Genomic DNA, 19,858 nt, shown 5'->3' with positions numbered 1-19,858 from the left:
AGCCCCGGGAGGGGGGGGCGGAGGAAGAATCAATCCCCGGCTACATAAATTGAGGGTTGTTGTAATGTAACATATTCACAGTCCCTTGTCATCAGATATTATAGGTTTCTTAAGATATACAATATAGGGCATTTAGCTGTAACAATGCTCAGTAATGCAAGGTTGTCTGTGCTCTGCTGGAATTCATATTCATAAAAAATGTATTCATAATGTAACACATTTATGGATTGACTTTGTTCATACTGTAAATATACTATGCTCCTTTTCCACAAATTGGTGGATGTCCTTATGTTTAGGACAAATCTCAAATAAGAGCGGGCTGCTTCACCATTTTAAGAATTTTATAGAAATTACAACTCATTAACTTTCAATTATTGTAGTTATAGAAAGAGCAATCCAGAAACTAGTTTTGGACTATTTTACAGCAGACACCAAAACTGTGCTAATGTTCACTCAATTAACTTCCCACCAATTCTGTCCAATCCTGACATTTCTCTCCTACATGTAAAAGTCTTTTTTTTTTTTTGCTAGAAAATTACTCAGAACCCCCAAACATTATATACTGCTCAAAAAAACTAAAGAAACACTTTTTTTAATCAGAGCATAGCATCAAGTCAGTTAAACTCCTGGGATATTGATCTGGTTAGTTAAGTAGCAGAGGGGGTTGTTAATCAGTTTCAGCTGCTTTGGTGTTAATGAAATTAACAACAGGAGCACTAGATGGGCAACAATGAGCCGACTCCCAAAACAGGAATGTTTTTACAGGTGGAGGCCACTGACATTTTTTTCCGAACTTGTATTTTCGGACTGTTTTTCATTATTTTGCATTTCGCTAGGGTCAGTGTCACTAGTATCATGAGGCTATACCTGGATCCTACAGAGGTTGCACAGGCAGTCCAGCTCCTCCAGGAGGTGGGTGTATCATTGTCAAAAGTCTACAATCAAGAGAAGACTTCACAAGAGCTAATACAGAGGGATCACCACAAGGTGCAAACCATTCATAAGCCTCAAGAATAGAAAAATCAGATTAGACTGCCAAAAAACATCTAAAAAAGCCATATCGGTTCTGGAAAAACATTCTTTGGACAGATGAAACTAAGATTAATCTGTACCAGAATGACGGGAAGAAAAAAGTGTGGAGAAGACTTGGAACAGCTCATGATCCAAAGCACACAAAGTCATCTGTAAAACATGGTGGAGGCAGTGTGATGGCATGGGCATGCATGGCTTCCAGTGGCACTGGGTCATTGGTGTTTATTGATGATGTGAAAGAAGATAGAAGCAGTGTTTAGAGCGATACTGTCAACGCAGATTCCGCCAAATGCAGCAATTGAGCATGCATTTCACTTGCTGAAGGCAAGACTGAAGGCAGAAATCCACAAAGAACAACTGAAGACAGCTGCAGTTAGAGCCCAGCAAATCATCAGAAAGGAGAAAACTCAGTCTTTGGTAGTGTCCATGGGTTCCAGACTTCAGGCAGTGATTGCCAGTAAAGAATTCTCAAGAAAATATTAAAAATTAACATTTTATTTATGATTATATTCTTTTGTCCAATTCCATTTGAGCCCCTGAAAATGGAGGCACTGTGTATAAAAATGGTTGCAGTTCCTAAAATTTGTACTTGATATTTATGCTCAACCCCTTGAATTAAAGCTGAAAGTCTAAGGTGCATGCAAGGCGATCCAAGATGGCGGACGTCTGAATGGTAAGCTCCGCCGACCCTCAGCTTTCACAGTCCTCCCGCTCCTCCTCTGCAGCACCCACAGACTCAGGAGTAATCCCCCCCCCAAGTCAGGATATCCTCAGGCACCCCCCATGGGCAAAATCGGGCAATAGAAGCCACCAGACCCACGGCCTTCCATGATGGATCGCTTCTTTACTAGGCCTGCATCCCGGCCTCAAGTACCTGTGGCGGTCCAAGTGAGTGCTCTGGAGGGCCTGCTGAAATGGAGGGGACAGACACAGATGCCCCTGCTGCTCTACTTCCCACCCCGATGGTCCCCTCTCTGATGGTGGATATCCTGGAGGACAAACTGCAAGTATTCTTATGCAATATCACCCACACTATCTCTGCTGAGATTGGGAAGCTGGCTCAGGAGCTTAGGGGGGAGATTACCCAATTGTGAGACCGCGCAGACCCCCTTGAGTCAAAGTTTGATGAATTGGTACAATATGTCCATGTCCTGGAAGAGGATAATGCGAATCTGGAGCACTCCATATCTCAGTTACAGCTCCAGCAGGCAGGCCTGGAAAACAGGGAGCGCCGCCAGAATATTCGTGTTCATGTTTGTGGCATCTCTGAAACGGGTCCTGACTCCCAACTTCAGCGTTACCTGCTGTCTCTGTTTATCACTCTGGCCCCGAAAGTCCCAGATGCTGATTGGCGCATGGACCGGGCCCATAAGTCATTAGGCCCGAAGCCTCCTGAGGGCACTAGGCCCAGAGATGTTATCATTCGTTTTCACTACTTTGACAGCAAAGAAGCCTTGCTCTCTTCCACCCGCAACAATTCCTCCTTGGAATTTAAAGCAGACAAGCTTCAAATTTTCAGTGATTTATCCACCATCACCTTGGCAAAAAGACGTGTCTTGAAGCCGGTCACCACTCATCTCCAGCAGCACCGCATTGCGTACCGGTGGGGATTTCCTTTCAAGCTAGTTGTCTCCAAAGATGATGCCAAAGTCTTACTTCGTGACCTGCATGAAGTGGACTCCTTCTTTAAACAGTGGGGGCTCCCTCTCCTGCCAGAAGAGGCCTTTCTGCAAACTCCTACTCCGCCCAGGTCCTCTGCTACTCCATGTAAGATCTGGGAAGAAGAGGTTTCTTCACACTCCTCAATGTCCTGGTGCGGTGGACCCCACCACCTGACCCTTTTCTGTGTATGGGGTATCCTGCCCTGTTAATTGAGCTCCTACACCCCCATGTGTGCCTTAGCAATTTTCTTAATTGTTGTGTCCTGATTACAGCTATTATGTGGATTACTGAGGTAGACACCTGCTTTTTTTGGGTCAGCTGCCGTGTTGCTTCCTTGTACGTCAGGCTTTCAGCCCTGACGACTCAGGATATTTCCAATATCCCTGGTACATATCTTTAATGATATCTCTCTTTCCAGCCGTAATTCCTACGGCCTCTGTTCTGAGTGATACATTTTATTGCACTAGGCCTTTTGCCATGCTAATCACCTTGTTCTTTATTTCTGTTATTTTCTGTTTTGCCTTATCGATGATAATTTTTCTGTATGCTGAGTTTACACAGCTGGTGCACTCATTACTGCCTCATGATGGATTTAAGGCTGTTTTCATATTATGTCAAGCGACTTAATTCAGTCAAAAAACGGTGGATGGCTCTGAAGGAGTTCAGATCCTCGGGAGCAGATAATATATTTGTTCAGGAAACTCATTTCCAACAGGATGGCTCTTTTCGCTTTGCCTCCAAGAGCTTCCCGCAATGCTAGTCAGCTTTTGATCCCTCTGAGAAAGCCGGAGTAGCTATTTTGATCCAGAAAAACTGCTCTGAGGGTCTCCTCCTCTCGGGTTGACCCACTTGGTGGTTGTCTTCTTGGAATGTATGCACGAGGGCTCTCCAATTGTGCTTTTGAATTTGTATGCACCCAACTCTGGTCAACTGTTATTTTTTTCTAAAATTATAGATAAATTATGTTCCCTACCTACTCCATGATTGTTGGGGGGATTTTAACCTGGTTATGTCCCCTCACAAGGATAGGAAGGTGCTTTTTGCACCTACGCCGTCAAAGAGACTTTGCTCCTCCCGGCGGCTTTCCGTAAACTGATCAGGGAGCATCACCTCTTTGATGCCTGGTGGGTCAAACATCCTCTCCATAAGCAATTCACATTTTATTCTACTCCTCGTTGCATGTTTTCTTGATTGAATCATTTCTTTGTCTCCGCCCCCCTGATCCCCTTTTTGGTTTCCTCGGAGATCAGCCCGATTACTTGGTCAGATCATGCCTCATTGTTACTTGATCTTCCTACCTCCTCCCCTAAGGTCTGCCACTGGTGCCTCAATGAGAGTTTTCTCGCTTGGAACATCTTCGAGAGGAGCTCTCTCGGGGCATGGATGCTTATTTTCAACTTACCTTTTGCTCAGTATCTTCAACCTCAACCCTCTGTGAGGCCCATAAGACTGTTTTCAGAGGCCTCTGTATCTCCATGGGCTCCCATTTAAAGAAGGCCTCTGTCTGTGCTAGACAATCTCTTTTATGCCAATTGTCCTTAGCCAAACGTCGACTGCTAGATAACCCGTCTATACCTCTGCTTCAGAAAGTTTCCCATATACGAGATCAAATCAGGGCTCTTTACCTGCTGAAAACTGGTCAGTCTGTTGCCTGGGCAAAAATGTTATGTGTTTTCTAATAAACACTGTATGCTTATAAGTAGACTTAAATCTCAAATGTCCCCTTCACTGGGCCACCTACTCCATTCTGTTGGCAAACCCACATATGACCCGCATGTTATGGCTACAATATTTGGGGAATACTATGAGAAACTTTGTAATTGCCTAGCCCCTGATACTCACCCTCCCCTTCAGGTTGCTGTTTTTGATGCATTTTTTGACGCATTACATTTGGCATGTTTGTCACCTTCTGATGTTACAGCTCTGAACGCAGACATATCCATTGAAGAATTATTGGATGTTGTCAAACATCTTCCTACTCACAAGTCCCCAGGGCTAGATGGTCTTCCTTATTCATATTACAAGTCCTTCATTGGCATTTTAGCCCCCCACCTTCTAACTTTGTTTCGGGAACTCCTGAAGGGGTCGCACCCACACGATGATTTTACTCGCTCATACATTTCTGTGATCCCCAAGACCATTCTCTTCCAGATAATTGCCATCCTATAGCTTTATTAAATTCTGATTACAAGATTTTTATGAAAATTTTAGCTAATAGACTGGCTAAATGTATCTCCAAGCTTATACACAGAGACCAGGTGGGCTTTGTCCCGGCTAGACACGCCGCAGATAACACCAGGAGGACCATTGACCTGATTGATCTGGTCAGTAAGTCCCCGACTCCTACTCTCTTGTTGAGCTTGGAGCGTTTGACAGACTAGGTTGGCCATACACGTTTCTAGTCCTGGAGAGATTTGGGTTTCGTGGTCCGTTTTGTAGCTGCTTTAAAAGCTCTTTACTCCACTCCCTCTTCCCAGGTCAAATTAGCGTCGTTCCTATCCCCTTTTTTTTGGATGTCCAATGGTACACGCCAGGGATGTCCGCTCTTCCCTTTGCTGTTTGTTCTCTGGCCCCTGGCTATAGCTATCAGATCCAATCCAGATATCCATTGGATACACACCCACAATAGCAACTTTAAACTGTCTCTGTTTGCGGATGATATCTTGCTGACACTAACAGAGCCTCACATTACTCTGCCGGTCTTACATCGTATTCTACAGCTTTTCGGTGCCTTGTCGGGTTATAAGATCAACACGTCTAAAACCGAAGCATTACTGCTCCACATACCGTCTACCATTTTGTCTTCTCTTTAGTCAAATTATCCCTATCGATGGTGCCCACACGCCTACGGTATTTAGGCACTAACCTTACCTCCTCTTACCACTCCCTTTTATGAAGCTAACTTTTCCCCCCTGTTTCATGCTTTCTCAGTCCTTTAATTCTTGGAACAATCTTGCCATCTCCTTCCTTGGAAGGATTAATGTACTAAAAATGACCATACTGCCCAGACTACTGTACCTGTTTGAGATGCTTCCTGTTCCTATTCCCATGTCCAAGTTGTGTTCCCTTCAGAAATCCTTCCTCCATTTCATCTGGCATAATAAATATCACCAAATTGCCCATATTGTCCTTCTCTCTCCTCTATCTAGGGGAGGTCTGGGGGCCACAGATATTGTCATATTATTTGGCTACTCACCTTCGTACTCTTGTCTCATGGTTCTCCCAGTGCCCCCCTAATAAATGGGCCGAGATTGAATGGCTACAATTGCATCCAATGCACCCTTGTTATTTGAATAAATGTAATTTCCTTTCACAAAACCACACACTTAGAAATTAATTCACCTGATAATTTTCCATCCTACTCCTTTTTCTCACCACTGTGGTTAAAAATTAACATGGATTTGACCCGTCTAACGATTAGAAAATAAAACATACGTTCTTAAAAAGGAAACATTTTTCAATAAGTAGTCGCCTCATTACCAGTACACTGAAATCAATGCAGAATTGAATGAAACTGCTTATGTAGCTATAGATTAGTGGAGATTTGGATAATTCACATATTTGATAATTGCATAAATGATGTGTAGCTTCCCTTTCACTGTGTATTACTGCATATATACATATTCAAAACCTGCAGCTTTACCCAAGTCCTGCCAAAAGAAATGAAAGGTGTAAGGCCTACCTGTAAAGTCGTATTGAGCACTAGATCCTGTGCCAGGTGCTGCTGTTTGGATTGTTATTCAGTGCATGGAGTTAGCTGTCAGGTGCTATACAGGTGTTGGGTAGTGGAAATCCATTCTGGTGTGACCCGGTCCACGAAGACACCTTTTGTGGTGTTCTCTTCAAAAGTGAGTGGGAGGGGCATGTTCCCCCTTTAAATAATTCATCCATGTTATTTCCTGATTGCATACAATGCATGAAGGTAAAAGAATACTTTAAGCCTTTACAACCACTTTAATAACTGTTTTCATCTAGAAAATATGCTTGATAAAATGTGTGTATATATATATATATAGGTCTCAATAAACCTTAAAGACAACCACTATGTAGATTCACCCTCTGCATCTTTTTTGGCCTGTAGTCACCAAGTCAAAGTGATAGAGAATGCACTTTTAAAAAACTTTTAGTTATTACCAGCAGATAGGGCACATCATCCAATGGAGATATTAGTTTCCGTGACAACTAAGGGAGCTCCCAGCACTTTGTAGAGAACACGTCTTGTTGCGCCTTCAGGACAGAAAGTAAATCTCCCCAAAGTGACACAGCCAAAAATAAACTGACGGGTTTAGCCCTTCTCTACTCTTTCAAAAACCAAAACAAAGTTTTGGAGCTTAATCAATATATACACTTTAAGATGGGTTTTTAAATTTTTAGCATGCATTGGAAAAACAAAACACTGAATATCCTAAGCTGACTTTATCAGTAGCTTTCCTGGTGCATGTGACAAGATTAGAAAGCCTGGTTTATAAGAATATAGGATATTGTTTTGTGTTGAGCAACTTTTTGTGCATAAAAATGTTTACAGCACACAAGTTAACAAGGTAATTGTTATCTCATTGTAATTTAATTTACCTGTAATTGTTTATATTTGAAGTTTATAAGTTTGTAAAAAGCATCAAAGTCAGTATGGAATAGAAAGATCTAGAGGTAAAAAATGTTCTTATTACAGAAGGTTTGTATTCTTGCAATGTATCACTTATGTATTATCATTCTTAAGGCAATATTTTCCATTGATAACTGCACATTTTATAACAATGATCACTTTTTATTTCTTGTAACAGAGCCACCTTCAAAACCTGAAATTATAAACCAGCCAACATTCTTGGAAACAGGAAAGCTAAAAATGGTAAGCTAATAAAAGTAATCATCTGACATAATTAGAAAAATCCTGTGTTTTTCTTTCAGCATCACTTGTCTATTTATTACAATTATAAAGAAATGTTTCTTTTCTATCTGCAGTGTTGAATCAGCACTTGTGTTTTTTATTGATTCAGGTTGGAGACTGCGTTGCTAAAGACAGCTATCCAGATGGCAATATTACATGGTATAGAAACGGCCAAGTTCTTTTGCCAGTAGATGGAGGTATGCTCCATATTGCTTTGATTTTGTGGATCAATTTTATTCTTTGTTTCTGTTGCCTTATTGGTTAAATGGAATAATGTGTGCCCCAAGTCTAAGATTTTTTCATAGAATTTATAAAATGTATTTTGCTTATAATAGAAAAAAAAATGCTGATTCTATTACTTTGGCTTAAAAGCGTACCTGTAGTAATGTTAAGCATTGGTAATCCTCCACTTGCAAGCAGTAGCATTTAAGCTTTTGTAGCGGCCCTGAAACATTAAGCATTCTATTATGCAAATAAGGACTTAGTTGGAACTTTAACCTGCCCTCTCCTACTTTGATATCATGGATAGCCTCAAACAGCGTGAGACAGTGGGCTAAAGTGTTCTGAATGTTGGTGTTATCCTTTGTGTATATAATGTAACATGAGTTTATGAATCACTAGTGTGGTGGACAGAACTATGCATATTTTGGCATGTCATATATATTACACTTCTGAAACTTCTGAGTGGTTGATGGCAATGTGTCCATCTTTGCTGGGTTTGTATTTAAGTAGGCTGGTAGTGACTGTTGCTGGATTTTTTTGTTTTAAACTACCCCTTAAATGAACATAAAGAATATTAACTTCACTGGTGGATGGGGTTTTCATTCTTCATACTCCTAAAGTGCTATTGCTACAAAAGAATCTACTGCGTCCGACACCATCCCAGTTGTGTCTGATGCCTGGAACTCTCCGCAGAGCACTTTGATTTCAACTGAATGCCCTTACATTACCACAGGACACAGTAGTGACATAGGTGCTGACAGCTGAAACCAAATCATGTAGTGGAGGATGGCATCTGACAATTCTGGAACTGCTAGATGTGAAGATTCTGCCAAAAGATTATAACTGTTCAAAAGAGCAAAGATTGGAGGCACCTCCTGCATTATGCGAGTATGGGCATGTTGTGTGTATTATTTTTTGCACTTTATTATTTTAATATTTTTTTTTAAATGTTTAATGGTCTTACTGTTTCAAAGAGGTGTCGGTTAATGGTGATTATGAAAAAATTATTAGAAGAAAGCAGTTCAGTGTTTTAGATTTTTTTTTTCAGTATGGTTCTAAATTCTTAAAATGTCTGCAACAGAATGAAGAGTTACAAAATAAATTAGTGCTGTTCCGAGGAGTTCAGATATTTTTCTGCTGACAGAGAACTCATTTGTTTGAAGATCAATGTTTTGCATATGTAGGAATAATTGTCCATATCATAAGGTTTTGTTCCTTCAGTCTGCAGATGAAGAGTTGCCTGCTCAGATACTGTTATCCATATTATAATGAACACCAGCTCTGTGGAGGGACATGAATACTCGTAGAATTTCCTGTTTCTTTGCTACATATGCATTAATTTGATTGTACAAACATTAACATTGAATTTCATGGAGGACAGAAATGATCTGTATGAAAAACAGATAAGTTTAACATTCTCTCTCTGAATGTGAGCTTTCTAATGATTTGAATATAAGCTTTTCTGACTTGCTAGCTAAAAACCTATAGCTGAACTCTAAGATTTAACCAAAAATACTCTTGCAGTGCCATTACCCCCCCATACTATACTGCACTGCAGGGGCTAAATGCTCCTTACATCTAGGGGTTGGAGAAAAAGACTGTAATACTTAGATTACATCTCACTCTGCAAGTTCTCTTCTCTCTGATGCCCGGAGCTAAGTACTAGCTTTCACCATGCTAGTAAGAGATTCCCTGCCGGCACCTGGTGGTATGAAGTCAGCACCAACAAATAAGAGTTTTTGACTATGTCAATAATGCTGCTGGGTTTACTGACAAATATCCACAGGTGGCCTTAAGCACACTGGCATGGTCTATAGCTCTACACAGATCATTATTGTGATGGAGGAGTAGGTGGGACAGAACGCACACAGAGAGCAGTGGGACACACAAGACTTTTGACTGATTTTGAGGGCACACAATGAATATAGCAAGGTTCTGGTAAGACGAAAGGTAAGTCCATACCACAGGGTGGGGCACAAGTATCTGTTCTGGTAGGCAACAAGGGGGATAGTTCGTAGCACCGTCTGGGCACGCAACAGGGAAACGGCCAAGGATTAAGTCCAGATTGGCACACAGCAGGGAGGCAGAGCTCTGGTGGGCAAAGATTACATCTGGGTTGGCACACAGCAGGAAGGCGTGCTCTGGCAGGCAATGGGGATAGGTTCAGGTTCGCACACAGCAGGGAGGCAGACTCTGGCAGACAATGGGTTAAGTCTGGATTGGCTGTAGGGTCAGAACTAGGTTGCGAGCAGGGGGAAACTCTCTCCGCCCGGGTCCTTCTCCAGTATTTATCTCCGGAGCAGGACGCCTTGGCGTCGGGTTGTCATGGTGACAAGCCCGGACAGAATGGCGCCTCAGATGGTTGGTAGAGGGGCTCACAAGCTGGATATAAAAATAGAAGAACATCAACCACCACAGAAAGTTTCCAAAAGATGCTCTGAAGATTTAGGTAAAAAGAAATATATCTATAAGGGATTGAATAGACACCACTAATTAAATGCTCAGTATACATGATTATTACCATCTTTGTTGATAGCGTTACATCGGAAAAAAACGAGAAACACAGGTCCCAAACTGGGTACTGAAATGTAGATGTGAAATACAATGAAACAAAAAGGGGACCACTATCGGTAGCATAATAATAATGATATTAATGTTAAGCTTACCTCAATCAGAACACCAAAGGGAAGGTGGCAACAGCCAAATGCGCATTTAACAATGGACCAATCCTCAAATAAGGAAGCGCATACTAATAAATAAAGACAGCAAAAAATTAAATAACTCTTGGGAGACCAAAAATATACAATATCAGCCATAAGCTCCAAAATGTATCTCCAAAGTCAAAGATAGCATTTTCCACAAGGTGATGTACCTATTTGTTTAGGTTTAGACAAATCCTTTCTTACATAATGACTCTGTACCAATCTGGATCTATGGAATGTAATCTGTGGTGAAGAGCTAATGTATTTGAAAACCGTATCATCTGCCTGCAACAAATACCAAATTTACCCAAAATTTCACGTACCAATTGCTCTGGACCTGTAAAGCGTAAACCAAGTGATAACTCTGGTTGTAGTGTGAATAGATCTAAATTTAGTTTGATGAATTAGGACCTATTTAGGCCTTGGCTTCATTTACAAAGTCCATAAAATTAGTACAATTCCATTTAATTCTTAGATACTGGCTATACGGAATACTCAATATCAACAATTTAGGATGTGAGCTTGTGGCGTGAAGAATGGTGTTTAATGGTGTTTGTTGGGATACTCAAATGTATTTCTTTTAGTATGAGATTTTTTTATTGATATTATAATAAACATTGTAACTTTTAGCTCATACCTTTGTCGGATTATTTATGGCACCCTTAAAGTCCCGTTTACTTTCTTTTCTATGTGAGGAGTTTATTCTCCTCCTCTTTTTCTACCTTTGTATCTTTTCCTTTCTTCTCTTCGCATGTTGTAGAAAACAGTTTCATGTCACAGGTCATACACCATGGCAAGATTGAGCACGGCAACAAGACACAAGGTAGTTATACTGCATCAGCAAGGTCTCTCCGAGGCAAAGATTTCAAAGCAAACTGGGGTTTAAAGATGTTCTTTTCAAGCTCTTTTAAAGAAGCACAAAGAAACAGGCAAACGTTGAGGACCATAGATGCAGTGTTCGGCCAAGGAAACCTAATGCACCAGATGAATGAAACATCATGCTTATTTCTCTTCGACATCAGAAGATGTCCAGCAGTGCCATCAGCACAGAACTGGGAGAAACCAGCGAGACTGAGGTGCACCTATCTACTGTTCGACAAAGTCTGACCAGAGGTGGTCTTCATGGAAGAATTGCAACCAAAAAGCCACACTTCCAATGTGGAAACAAGGCTAAGCGACTCAACTATGCACAAAAACATGGAACTGTGGTGCAGAAAAATGGCAGCAAGTGCTTTGGACTGATGTAGTTTGTTCTCCGAAGGGCTGGAGAGCAGTACTATGATGAGTGTCTACAGGCAACTGTGAAGCATGGCGGAGGTTCCTTGCACATTTGGGGCTGCATTTCTTCAAATGGAGTTGGGGATATGGTCAGGATCAATGGTGTCCTCATTACAGAGAGATACAGGCAGATGCTTATTTATTATGCCATTCCATCGGGAGGCCGTGTTATAGGCTCTGCAGCAGGACAGAAAACCCAAACATACAGCCAGTGTCATTAAGTACTATCTTCAGCATAAAGAAGAACAAGGAGTCCTGGAAGTGATGTTTTGGCTCCCACAGAGCCCTGGTCTGAACATCATCATGTCTATCTGGGATTACATGAACAGAAGGATTTGAGGCAGCCTACATCTATAGAAGATCTGTGGTTAATTCTCCTAGATGTTTGGAACAACCTACCTGCCGAGTTCCTTCAAAAATTGTGTACAAGACACCTGTCTAAAACATTTGCACAGTACTGTATATGTACTGTTTTACCCATCAAAAATGTGATTCTGTTCATTTGGTTTAGGTAACTGCATAGCTGTGTCAGCAACCTCTGTTTTCTCCAGTTCACTTAGGCAACACAGCTTAGTCACACACCCACCACCAACCAGCTTATTGGACAAAGAAAGAGCATCACACTATTAATTTTACTTTGCTCTCTCCTTTTGTCCGTTATCCCCAAGTGTTACATTGACTGCACTTTACAATGAAGTAGATCCTGACTGACCTTCCCTCTCCTGGTTTTCAAAGCAAGGTTGTGCAAGAGACTACATAAAGCTAAATTTGTTTTTCTAGAATACATAATTGAAGGAGGTGGTGTGTTTGTCTACAGTTTGGCTTTTAGAGCCAATTTACTCCATTGTGGTTAGCAGATGCGTGTTGCTATAAGGCTGCCCTTTTATTTAAATGAGCTTTTTAACATTCCACCTGACGAGTCCTTTGGAAAGGTGCGCTGGGGTGCCATTCAGAATATGTGGCTCCAGTTTGCGCCAATGCACCTGATGTGACTTGGCACACCCCAGTAGTGGGAATGCATTCTTAAAACCTATTTGGACTTTTAGTTAAAGCCTGTTAAAAACATTCCAGGTGTATTCAAAGAAAAGGTGCACAAGCCTACAGTTAACTTTCTTTAGAAAGCGGGCACAACATGAGAATAATAGAAAAGCCTGCCCCCTGAAAAGGAGCCTTGCTCTCACTGTTGAAGCAGTTGTCTCTCTGCAGAGGTCTGACACACCTTTTAAGCTAGAAATCTTCAGTTAGTAGGGAGTGCTGCAGATAAAACATGCTCTGTAGAATTTGCACACTTTTGTTTTGATTTACTTGCAATGTATTGATTTTTTTCTGAAAATTCAATTGGGCTTTAACATTTTTCATGTTTTAGTTTTATTTTTATATACAGAATTTATATAGCGCCAACAGTTTGTGCAGCGCAGTACACATTACAGTTACAATACAGTTTGGTACAAGAGGAAATGGAGGTCCCTGCTTGTTAGAGCTTACAATCTATAGTACTTTGATGGGTTTACCATACATCATTCATTTTATAGCCTTACCGGTTTGACAATTTTAAATGCATATTTTGTTTTTTGGGGGGGGGGTTCTGTCATTTTATTACTGAATATTATTGTATGTAATGCGAAATCTCTACAAATAGGCCATAATGTGTCATTCAGAGTGTTGAAAGATCTGATGTATTTAAATGTCAACATCTTATATTAAAATGTTGCAAACCCCCGGGAATCCATACAGATCAATGAGATTTAAAGGATGTGTTCACCTTTAGTAATAAGTTCCACCCATATTCAGGGTTTAACCTGTAACAGGTTACTAAAGCATCTGCTGGCACCCTGACCCAATCTTTCATTATGATAGTGGGTGGGAGATTCTATCCCCACATCCGCTGTCACAATTCAAAAACAGCACAGCTCTGCGGAGTTCTGCCCACACAGCGGCACCATTCATTCACAGAGATCTGTAAAGGAACGAACTACAAGTTCTGTCTGCCACAGCAGGCGGCTTGTGGTTCTCAATGAACTGCAAGGGCACTGATGAGCAGTAGTTCTCGTAGTTCATTGATCTTCCTGCAGTTAAGTAACTATCTTCCCAAAAAGGAGGTACAAGCATAGAGCCATATTGACAGTCTGCAGGAGCCTGACATTGCACCCACAATTTGCTGATTGTGGTTGCAATGCTTTACAGGCTCCTAAGAAAAAAAAAAAAAAAATTATAAATGCACATTTTTTTTTTATCTGCAAAAAAAATTTGCATGTATTATTTTTTTTTAAAGTGAACTTGTCCTTTAATCTCTTTACCAGTCCCCACCCAGCCTATAGGAGAATGATGGCCAAGCAGGACTTTCATCAATCCGGGTAGACGTCATACAACATCCTCCTGGATCGCCGCTAGACTGCGCTAAGGCGAGATCTTTCACCGGCTGTGTCCAAAGGACACATCCAATGACCGATCTGTGTACTGGCCCATTGCCAGTAGGACACAGTCGATGACTGGTCTGTGTATCGGCTCATTGCTAGTGCCATGTGATCGCTGTGACCAATAACAGCAGGTCACATGACAATTGTAAACAATAGATGCTTCCTGAAAATTGGCCTGAGCAGGAAGGGGGTAAAAGTTCCCTGTTGATGAGGTTAAAAGAGCCGATTCCAGATATTAAAAATTATGTTGCCATGGGTTACTACACTGAGCATATTAACTTTTTCTTTCTTTATACTTTTTTTTTTAATAAATCTATAGGTCAAATATGCCTGCATTCCCACAGCCTAATGTTAATTTTTTTTTCTCTTTTGAACTTAAAAGAAATCTGTTATGAAGCTACTGTATGTGCAAACAAAGTTCATCTGGGAAAAAGTGCTTGTGTTCCAAAAGATATCTTTCCTCCAATATATGTGTCCACATTGTGATGTCCTCCACCACAAATGGCGCTGCTGTGTAAAATCTTTATATTTTTATATAAAAGCATTAAAACCAAAATGCACTTGTATTTGGATGTGTCTTGTCCCAACACGAAGATTTATATCATATGTAGTCAGTAGCACTGTGGGGATGCGGAATTGGACACTTTACGAATTGGACTATTTATGTTGTTTGTAGTATGCACAAATTTCAGGAAATTACACTGTATATTATTGGGTATTGCTAAAAGGGGATAGTGCAGTCACCATTTATGTTATATTTTGAGAGTTTTTTTCATTTCAGCAGCTTTCCCTTTTCCAGATATTTGTTTATACTGTACATATTTTTCTCATGTGGCGCAGACTATTGTTTGGTATCAAGATCAGCTATCAAATGAGAAAATGGTAATGGAAAGCAATGTTCATGCTGATTTAGGGACTAGATCCCCCCAAAAAACGTCAATTCAAAGAGAAAAAAAGAATATTTCATATTGATTATTATGCGTCTGTTTTCCTTATTTTAGTTGTAAATGTGGAGTGGTGGAAAGAAAAAAACTCAACAAGCGGTCTTCATAACATGCGTTCAACGTTGGAGTACATGTCAACAAAAGAGGATATAAATGCACAGTTTTCATGTGCGGTGATTTATTACATACCAAATGCACTGGCAACAATGGAATCTGATCCAGCTGTATTTGATATTTACTGTAAGTACTTTTTTTTCTTTGAAAATTAAATTTTAAATAACTATACTGTTGTACAATTATTCTTTAACCAGTTCCCACCCGACCAGTAACAAAATGATAACTGGATGCTATTTTCGTCGATCTGGGTAGACGTCATATGACGTCCTCCCAGATCACCACCTTGCACATGCCCACGGAGCCGTGCTCTGTTGAGTTGTCTCCGGCTGTGTCCGGTGGACACAGCCAATGACCGATCTGTGTACCATCCCAGTGCTGGTACCATGCGACCGCTGTGACCAATCACTTGACAATTGTAAACAATGGATGGCTTTCTTTCCTGCCAATCACGGCCCATCTGTGTTATGTGATTAGCTGTGGTCAATCACAACTAATCAAAACAAAAACAAACATTAATTGATTTCATTTAGTTAAATGCTTGCCTATAGCAGTGAAATTCACTGCTATAGGCAATCATAATGTGTAAAAAAAAAATTATCACTTCTCCAGAGCAGTACAATGTTAACATTATAGTACTCTGATCACAGTGTTTTGTTTTTTTTTTTTTGTTAAAGGAATCATAAAAAAAATAAAAAAAATGTAATAAAGAATTGTAAAATACATTTTTGTTTTTCCCCTACACGGTCACAACTGTCCTTGATCACTGCCACACTAGTTATATGATGACGTGGTACTGCACTGGTGACAGTATGTTAAAAAAAATGGTGAAAACATTTTTTTTAATTTATTTTTTCCAAAAATTGTGACAAAAAAATTACAATGTCAAAAAACTCACCATGCCTCTTACTAAAGACCGCAGACTACTTTCCAAACAGAGGTAATTTGGGGGAAATCTGTACTGTCCTGGCATTTTTGGGTCTCAAAAAATGAAATCGACCATCAGTACATCAGGATTGATCGATTTTTCGAAGTATATACCATAGTTTGTGGACTCTATAACTTACCTACAGACTAAATAATATACATTAATTTGGGTTATTTTCACCAAAGAAATATAGCAGTATAGATTGTGGCTTAAATTTATGAAGAACAATTCTTTATTTGCAAAATGTTATAACAGAAACAAATAAAAACTTGGGTTTTTTCAACATTTTTGATCTTTTTCCGTTTATTTAGCAAAAAATAAATGTGGGTACAGTGTTGCATGACCACACAATTGTCACTTAAACTGTGATAGCACTGAAAGCTGAAAATTGCCCTGTGCAGGAAGGGGGTAAAAGTGCTCGGTATTAAAGTGGTTAAAGTAGAACTATAGACAAAACTTTTATTTGTTTTGGATAGATTTGAATTTCTTTTGCCATCTGTGTCCCAGTGTGGAGATTTCCCTTCACTTACTGTCCTATAGGCAAACAGGAAGTGAGAGGAAATCCCTGCAAATTAAGGGAATTCCTTTGGGACCCCCAGGTTACCAGAACTAGTGTCCCCATTGGAATATTTCCCCTCTATTACTTTTCTGGGGACATTCCAAAATGTGGGATTTACTTTCACTTTCAATGATAATTGTAAACAGGACAAATAGAGAGGGTGAATTTACCTAATAGACAGTAAAAAAATGGACAGGTTTTGCCTTTATTTATACTTGAAATGATTCTTCCACTCCCTCAGATCTTATACTCACCTGTCCATGATCCTGCCAGATCCACACTGTGTGGCCCTTAGGGAGCTGCACAGCTGCCTTTTGGAATTTCTCCTAGCTGGTCCTGGTCAAAGAAGACTTTGAGATTGACATTCGAAGACATTTGCGGAGTGGCTGTGCTGTTCACCACGGAGCACCTAAATCTCATAAAACTCTTTAAATCTGAATTTAAATTGCACTGCACTCTACAAATATTAAAGAGTAAGGCCACCAAGAACAGAGGTTTTCTATTTTTCTGTTCAACCACAGTTTCCATACTGTACATCAATAGGAGGCTCAGATAGCAAGATTTCTTTGAATAACCATTAAAGAGAGTGCAGCAACTGGCACTTTTTGTTGGTCTTGTAACAACCTTGCTGGGGAAGGTATCATAACAGGACTCCAGCACTCTGCACGGTTAGGGATGTATATACTGTATATGTGTGTGTGTGTGTGTATATATATATATATGTGGGATATATATATATATATATATATATATACAGCAAAACATGGTGGTGCAAGACTGCTAGAAGAGAGGAGGATCTTTGGAGGACAGTGCTGGATCTGTTGGGTGTGCGAGTATGTGAAATGTACAGAACCCGCCATCATGAAGGTAGGGAGGGTAGGAGTCTACAAAGAGGCCGGGGGGGGGGGGAAATATCACTTTAATATACAAACAAAATGTATAATTCAGTCAATTAAATTCTATATTGTGTGCATGCTAAACCTGTTTCAACTTGTCCATTCTTTTCTCAGACCCTACAGAAAAGGTGACAATTCATGTACAGTCCCCGAAAAAGACAATAAAAGAAGGCGATAACATCACACTGAAATGTATAGGGAATGGCAATCCACCTCCGGAGGAATTTTTGTTTTTCCTTCCAGTAAGTTTTTCTTTTTCTATATCTGTTTGGTATTGTTATAGCATTCAGACATAAAAATTGGGCGGAATTTTTGTACAGCATTACTGCTGTTCACATCGGCCATTTACAAAATATGTTATCTACACTGCCAAGTAGTGCAAATGGAATGCTTACAGCCACTTTGTAGTATTTGGAAAGAAGGATAGAAGGAATGGGAGCCTGTTGCAAATCAATTTTAAATATTTCCTCTGTACTCCCATTGTATATGCCACAACCATGAAATAATTGTATGATGTAAATGGAATTTATATTTTTACAAGTCGTGTGTGCATGTGCTCACTCATTATTGATTTTTCATTAATTATATAAGGTGAGAATAAGGTGGGCCACTTTCAAAGTGGCATGTCTGTGTGACTTCATGCACAGATGTCAATGCAAGTTGCCCTAGAAATTGGCAAGAGCAGTGAAGGAACTACTTTTCAAATCATTGCGACTCCGATGAAGTTGGAGTTGCATTGATTAGAATGGTTCCATTGCCGATCATAGGGTGCGAGGTATGTTGCGATTTGAACGGTCAAATCTCATGACAAGTCATATCAGTGTGAATGGGGCTTAGACTATATTGGCATACTTCCACACTCCAATACATAACTGTGCTGAATAGCTAATATTTTGTCTCACCTGGGCTGTAGGTTCAATCATTTGGTTAATTTCCATCTCATGTTTCTTGGAGTAGACTTCAGAGGGGTGTGATGCACTTATTGTTGCGCACATGTTCTGGAATTTGTATTCAAATTCAGATTTGGTGATTGAAGTGACTTACCACAATTACCAGATCGATCTATTCAGTTTTATTATTTTGCCTTGGTTTGCACAACTAAAGGATTTAAAACAAAAGCATTTTTATTGTGGATAAAATGGAGAAGGATTTTAACCTCTGTTTTTTATGGCTTTGCGTACTCTACTGGGGATATCCTCTTGCTTCTTGCCTTGGTGGCACTAGTCACATGGAGAGGAAATGAAGCAAAATCTTCTCAATAGAGAAATAATTCTGGCATTCAACTTTAACCATTGTAGCAGACTTGTTAATAAAATTTTGCGGGGCGCATGCGCGACCAGGGATGATGTCGGACGCAGATTGCTGAGCTCCGCTCATCCCCGGCCAGTAGTGACTCACCCGCTCCGCTCCACGGCATATTCTCTGCTACGGGTGAGTCACACAGTACAAGCACCCGGCCCAGCATAAGGGAGAGGCTTCCATGGGGAAGATAGGGCGCTGGAAGCCCCCCTCCCCGCAGCCGCAGGATCCGCGGCCCTCGCCACTCCGACGATTTTTGACTAGGCCGCAATCCCCGGCCTCAAGTAGTGTCAGGAGTCCGAGGAACGATCCCGGACCCCCAGTGGCCGCGGAGGGTACTGCACCCTGCACTCTAACAGAGCAGCTGACAGCCTCTGCTCTGATCCATCCACAAATGGAGGCTCCCGGACCCCCGGTGGCCGCGGAGGGTACTGCACCCTGCATTATAACAGAGCAGCTGACAGCCTCTGCTCTGATCCATCCCCAAAGGGAGGATTCTGATTCCCAAGCCACAGCAGGAGGGGTTATGGACCACCCTACACCAGGGTATCTTCCTCCCCCTAGCCAAAACCCTCAGCAGGCTATATTGTCCTCTACGCTTACAATTTCTGCGTTGGACGATAAGTTGCAAATCTTTTTACGTAATATCACCACCTCCATAACCGCTGAAGTTGGTAAATTGGCTATAGATCTCAGAGGGGAAATAGCCCAGATTGGAGACCGCACGGATAAACTGGAAAACAAGTTTGATGATTTGGTGCAATACGTTCATGTCTTGGAGGAAGATAACGCATATCTGAAACACTCCATGTCCCAAATGCAGCTCCAACAGGAAGACCTGGAAAACAGGGAACGGCGCCAAAATATCCGTATTCGCGGTATGGCCGAATCTATTTCTGATGCACAACTACACCGCCACC

The 19,858-nt window shown here is 40.8% G+C and overlaps 1 protein-coding gene across 2 annotated transcripts in view; it reads left to right on the top strand.

Annotated features, from left to right (window-relative positions):
• ALCAM (activated leukocyte cell adhesion molecule) overlaps positions 1-19,858 on the top strand; it is a 179,874-nt gene that overhangs the window by 97,519 nt on the left and 62,497 nt on the right. For both annotated transcript variants that reach the window (XM_089692248.1, XM_089692249.1), the window contains exons 4-7: positions 7,476-7,540; positions 7,689-7,776; positions 15,200-15,382; positions 17,754-17,881. In XM_089692248.1, coding sequence (XP_089548374.1) covers positions 7,476-7,540; positions 7,689-7,776; positions 15,200-15,382; positions 17,754-17,881 — 464 coding nt within the window. The remainder of the gene's footprint in view (positions 1-7,475; positions 7,541-7,688; positions 7,777-15,199; positions 15,383-17,753; positions 17,882-19,858) is intronic.

The sequence above is a fragment of the Staurois parvus genome, unplaced genomic scaffold (genome assembly GCF_062004578.1).
Source record: "Staurois parvus isolate SC_StPar_1 unplaced genomic scaffold, SC_StPar_1.0 ptg000580l, whole genome shotgun sequence".
In the NCBI taxonomy this organism is placed as follows: Eukaryota; Metazoa; Chordata; class Amphibia; order Anura; family Ranidae; genus Staurois; species Staurois parvus.
The sequence above is the reverse complement of the archived record's forward strand: the minus strand, read 5'-3'. Positions and strand labels throughout refer to the sequence as shown.